Source organism: Jatropha curcas, chromosome 3, assembly GCF_041381405.1.
Source record: "Jatropha curcas cultivar XTBG-Jc1 chromosome 3, XTBG_Jcur_1.0, whole genome shotgun sequence".
NCBI classification, from domain to species: Eukaryota; Viridiplantae; Streptophyta; class Magnoliopsida; order Malpighiales; family Euphorbiaceae; genus Jatropha; species Jatropha curcas.
In genome coordinates, this window is record NC_143153.1 from 4610248 (window position 1) to 4615415 (window position 5168).

General features: G+C 35.5%; 1 protein-coding gene across 2 annotated transcripts; it reads left to right on the forward strand.

Moving 5' to 3' along the window:
- The first annotated feature begins 2376 nt into the window (after nucleotides 1-2376).
- On the forward strand, nucleotides 2377-3203 carry LOC105644806 (uncharacterized). Of its 2 annotated transcripts, none has more exons than XM_089719596.1 (2): nucleotides 2377-2486; nucleotides 2580-3203. In XM_089719596.1, the coding sequence occupies exon 2, from the start codon at nucleotides 2599-2601 to the stop codon at nucleotides 3142-3144; it is 546 nt and encodes a 181-aa protein (XP_089575722.1). In that variant the 5' UTR covers nucleotides 2377-2486; nucleotides 2580-2598; the 3' UTR covers nucleotides 3145-3203. The 2 variants fall into 2 exon arrangements, with proteins under 2 accessions (XP_089575722.1, XP_089575723.1); XM_089719597.1 differs by having other exon boundaries at nucleotides 2383-2486; nucleotides 2591-3203.
- Nucleotides 3204-5168: the final 1965 nt, after the last annotated feature.

The following is a 5168-nucleotide window of genomic DNA, read 5'->3' on the forward strand; positions in this document are numbered from 1 at the left end:
AACAGGGTAAATGATAAACTGCTGTGAGTAAAGCTTCACCCCAAAATCTTTTAGACAACTTTGCATGTGAGAGTAAACATCTGACTCTCTCCATCAAAGTTCTATTCATCCTCTCAGCCAAATCATTTAGTTGCAGCATCTTGGGAGGTGTTGTTTGATTTCGAATGCCATGCTCTTTGCAGAAAGCATCAAATGGCCCAGTGTATTCTCCACCTTTATCTGTCCTGATACACTTCAACTTCTTGCCTGTCTGTCTCTCAACCAGGTTTAGAAGACTACAATGTGTATACCCAGGCCTTCCTAGAATGGTCATCGATAAATGTCACAAAATATCGATTTCCACCATATGACATCCTCAATGTTCCACTAAAATCTGAAAGAATTAGATCTAATACATTCTTCATTCTAAAGGAGGGGTAATTTTGAAAACTACTCTGTTTTGCTTTCCCGCCATACAATCAGGACACTTGTCTAGGTGAACTTTATCCAATCCAGGTAGCACATTCTTTCTTGCTAGAGTTTTCTTATTCATGTAACGTAGTCATTTATGCCACAATTCAAATGTACTGTCATTCACATGCATCACGTACAGCTTTCGGTCTTTAGCTACCACAAATGAACCCTTTGTGAGCTTCCACTGACCATTTCTGAAGGTGCTACAGAAACCTTCATTATCAATTCTACCAACCGAGATTTGGACGCATGCTCAAAAGCCCATTCCTCATCAGTCTTGTCTTCTGGTTTAGTTGAACTAAACACAAGCAAATGTATTTTGATTACCATAAGGAGATCGCTCATTTTTCCATATATGGTAATTCCCGCCATTTAGACTAATCATTTTGCTTGTCCATTTTGACTTGCGCAGAAAATCATCACCAACATAAACCGTATACGTGAACAGTAATATACGTGAACAGTAACTGTGCATGTGAATAGTAACAGTGTACTAGAATAGTAACTGTATGCATGAATAGTAACCGTACACGTGAATAGTACTATGCGTGAATAGGGCTGGGCTTACTTGAAACGAACTCAGCAACAGTACACGAATAGTACTGTTTACCATCAGCTTTGAGTTACTATTTTACTATTCATCACTAAGTCGATTCTGCAACGTCTTTCCGAGCGGACAGTACCAATGGACTCGTTGTAATTTTCTCTTCATCGTGGTATATTTATTTTCAAAATATATCCACGGATCCGGTACCGCTATCTGACCAGCTAGACCTACTGAAACCTTCTGCTCTGATACCAGTTGTTGGGCCCAGGTACCACTTGCCTCAGCTCTGATACAAGTTGTTGGGCATCTGCTCTGATACCACTTGTTAGGCCCTTTCAATCAATTAAGAGAAAATTAACGCAGCGGAAAAATAAAATTGAGACACAGAGAAATTAACATAGTTCATCATTAACTGTTTAGGGCTTTTACTATTGAAACAACGCGCGTAATACAAAAATAGTGGCACCAACGTGTTTCCCAAAAACACTCCATAATAATTTCCTCACTATTTTCTCTCCTTTTACTGTTTCTGTTGTGGATTTAGCTTGTGATAGGAGAGATTACGAGAGAACCGTGTATAACTAATTCACGGCTTTCTCAAAAAAGTTGCATGCCATCATAGACTTTCCTTTTTCTTTTCTTTCGTCCGCGGTCTTCTTTGACTGCAAAACGTGTTTTTTTTTTTCTTTTCAAATGTGTGTGGGTCCCATATGTCGGAGGGACCCACAACATACATATATAGTATAAAATACAAATCTAACTAATAACAAATAGACAAAAAAGCTATTAGCTACTGATGATCAAAATCCTTTTCAAGCATCTCTAGCCTATTAATTAGTCTCACATCATCTCTTCAAAAAAAAAAAAAAAATTAGTCTCACATCAAATGTTTATGGAATCAATAATTAACACCTCAATAAAGAATTGTAAGAAGACGGAAGTCATTATTTAGCTTTGGTCGGTATAAATTAATAATTTATCATGGGAGGACAGTGGACTTATGTTTAGATCAAGACAAAAAGCCTAGCTCGTATGTTCCAGAATTTTAATTTTAGAATCTTATTTTTCAGCCCCCTAAAATTTTTTAACTGAGACTAATAATTGGTTTAGCTGGGACATGTTGGGTTTTATCCACTTCAGGTTATCTCAGATCAAAATTTCAATTATTTTGGAATTTTTTCTAAGTTAAAGAGGAATTTTCGTTTACAATTATTTAAGCGTGGTAATTTTTCGAGCATGTTTGGACAAAATTTTCTCTTTTCTTTTCATTTTTTTATTTTTTATTTTTTTGAAAAAAACAATCCAACTTTTTTTTTTTTTTTTTATGAGCCCTTCCACTTCTCAATTTTATTTAAACAACAATTTTGTGCATTCAACTGCAGGTCTTCAACTCGCTTAGCGAGAGACCTGCAACAGAACTCCTTGCTGTAAGGAAAAAATAAAGAACAAGAAGAAGAAGAGAAGGATCTATGATAACCGTGTAACGGTGTACGTATATATATTATATCTCACTACTCTTCATTTATGTGTCGGAGTTGGCTTTGTGTGTTTATATGTTAAACTAAATTTTGATTTTCAGTGTCCATTCAGAAATAACAATGTGCCCCGATGGAAATAAACAAATTGAATGGAAGGACGATGAGCGCAAGGAAATCAATTTAAAAGCACTGGATGATCTTGTTAACGTGAACTCACTTTTCACAATTGCTGTGTTTATTGGCCTATCCTTTACTGCAACTCCAAACCATGTTAGCCTTGAACAGCGACCGGAATGCATGGCGGACAGAAGAATGGGAAAGAGAGTGATCGTTTTCGAAATTATTTCATTTGGTCTTTTCCTCCTTTCAAGCCAGGTAGCCAAATCACTCAAGATTTATATCAACATGTATGGAAGTCAAAAAAGTGATAAATTAAGAGTGAAATGGGTTCAGGGTCTATTTTTTTTATTATCAGTTCTTGCATCAATAGCTGGGGTTGTTCTTTTGGCATTTTCTCTGGCTTACGTGGTGGAGATAAAGGTCGGAAAGATGTCCTGTGGAACCGAAGCTCTCCAGGCAGTAGTGCCGTTAGTCGTATTTGTGGGTTTTGCTATGTTAATTTATTTATTTTCAATGTGTCATGCTATACGCCATTGTATGGTATAGTGTTTTAAAAATCTTTTGTATTTAAAACCCTCTGAATAAATAAATTCAATTTTATCTTACCCTATTCTTTATAAAAGACCTATTTTCTGTTTGAGCTTATAAATTTTAATAATGTTATACACATTTTTGTACTAACGATAATAATTTTTAGAGTGATTTGGCTTTTATATACAAGATATTGATTTGTATTCGCTTGTACATATTTTGGTTTTTTTCCTTTTAATCCCAACAAGCTAATCCATTTTGACTCCCTCACTCACGTAAGCAGATTTTGTCGTTATATATATATTATTAAGGATGCTGCTGCTCCTTTTCACTTGAATTCTGCAATTGCAAGCTTTTATCTGGTATTTTATTATCCTTTTCTCGTTTTCATAATTTTAGGAAATGTAATATAGTTGCATAGTCTTGGGAAGTTTGGGCTATCCACTGGGTTAGAGGAACACTTGTGATTAGAGGAGGTCCCCTCCTCAATTCACTCCTTTAGTGTGGAGTAATTCATTTTAAATATCCTGAATTTTACTAAGTTGTAATTGTTGTATTCTCTTTTCAATTTAATCTCTTAGATACTCTAATTTCAAATTATAAACTTTATATTATAATTGCACCCTAATTTTAAATTTAGATTTAAAAATAAATAAAATGATAAATGATAAATTTTATCTGACACATGAGTTAACTTAACTCAAATTAAATTAAAACTAAAAAAATAGATTTAATAACCCTCTGGTCGCCTCCCTCCCATGAAAATGACGAGTTCTCCATCCAAAATCCTCAAAACCCTTAAACCTAATCCCCCATATCCTCAAAACCCCAAAACCTAATCCCTAAAATTCTCTAGATAAATTATACATTTTATGTCTCATTTAAACCAGTTTTTAGTTCCTCAAGTAGCAAAGATTAAAGGGGAGAGATATAAATTCTGGGATTTATTTAAAATCTTATGCCCACGCCCAAAAATCCAATTTTTTGAGAGATAAACGAGTCACAATCGATTTTTTTATATGGTTCAACATGAGACTGTAATCAAATCTGTAATCTAAGTCCTACGTAGTACTGTAAAAAGGAGCTTAAGCCTGTGGACAGCTCGGAATTACCCTTTTTTTTTTTTTTATTTGAACAAGAGAATTGAGGATCGTTTTCAAAAAAGATTTTTTTTACCCAGTCCCTTTTGAGAGCAAACCTGCACAGGCCGGACCAAATGGGTTAGTGAACTGCCCGCTTTAGGAGGTCAGAGAAAACCATAACTGTGAAGATTACTGAAGCTCAAAATTAGAAGCTCGTTGTTTAACGGGCTTTTTTGACTCAGTCCATTTTAGGACCAAACCCGCACGGACCGTGTCGGACTGCCCGTTTTGACAGTACTATCTACCTCACTATCTTCGATACAATCAACCTCCTCTAATATCTCTCTTTTGCTTTCTTACCTGGAAGAGCAAAGCTTTTTTAATATTTTTAACTAAGAAAATTGTTTTTGCAGTTTGGCGCATTTTAAATTTTTGTTGATGGGGCTCCCTCGCCTTTGAAGTCTCGGGTGAGGATTGCTCAGCCTTTCCGTTATTTTGGCGTTGACGTTTCTTTGTTGCTGGTAGAGATGAGAGGATAATAAATAAGGTCTGGGCATTTTGGATCGCAATAGTGACATGGCGTTCATGTTAATTGAAGGAAACGAGTACAGCGGGCCTTTTGCTCTTCCTCAAGAAGGTATCAATTGATCTTATTAATCTCTCTCATAAAATTATCATTTGATATCTTAACATTTATGCTTCACAATTTTAATTTTGTTCACCACCAATGTTGCTCGAGTTAAATTTATTGAACACAAGTCAAAAGCCATCATGGATTTAAAGCCAAGGAAAAGTAAAGCAAGCAACAAAACCCTTAACACTAGGACAAGAAATCATCCCTTGTAAGAGATACCATTCTCATGTTCTTTCTCACCTTATTTTATTCAAAGCAAGTGCAAATTGTTATTTGGGATAACCCCTTCGTCATCAGTGTCTCCCCCATATTTGCCACCATTC

Bases quoted from the DNA above. Each gene is read 5' to 3' on its own strand.
- LOC105644806 (XM_089719596.1), top strand. From the start codon at position 2,599: ATGTGCCCCGATGGAAATAAACAAATTGAATGGAAGGACGATGAGCGC.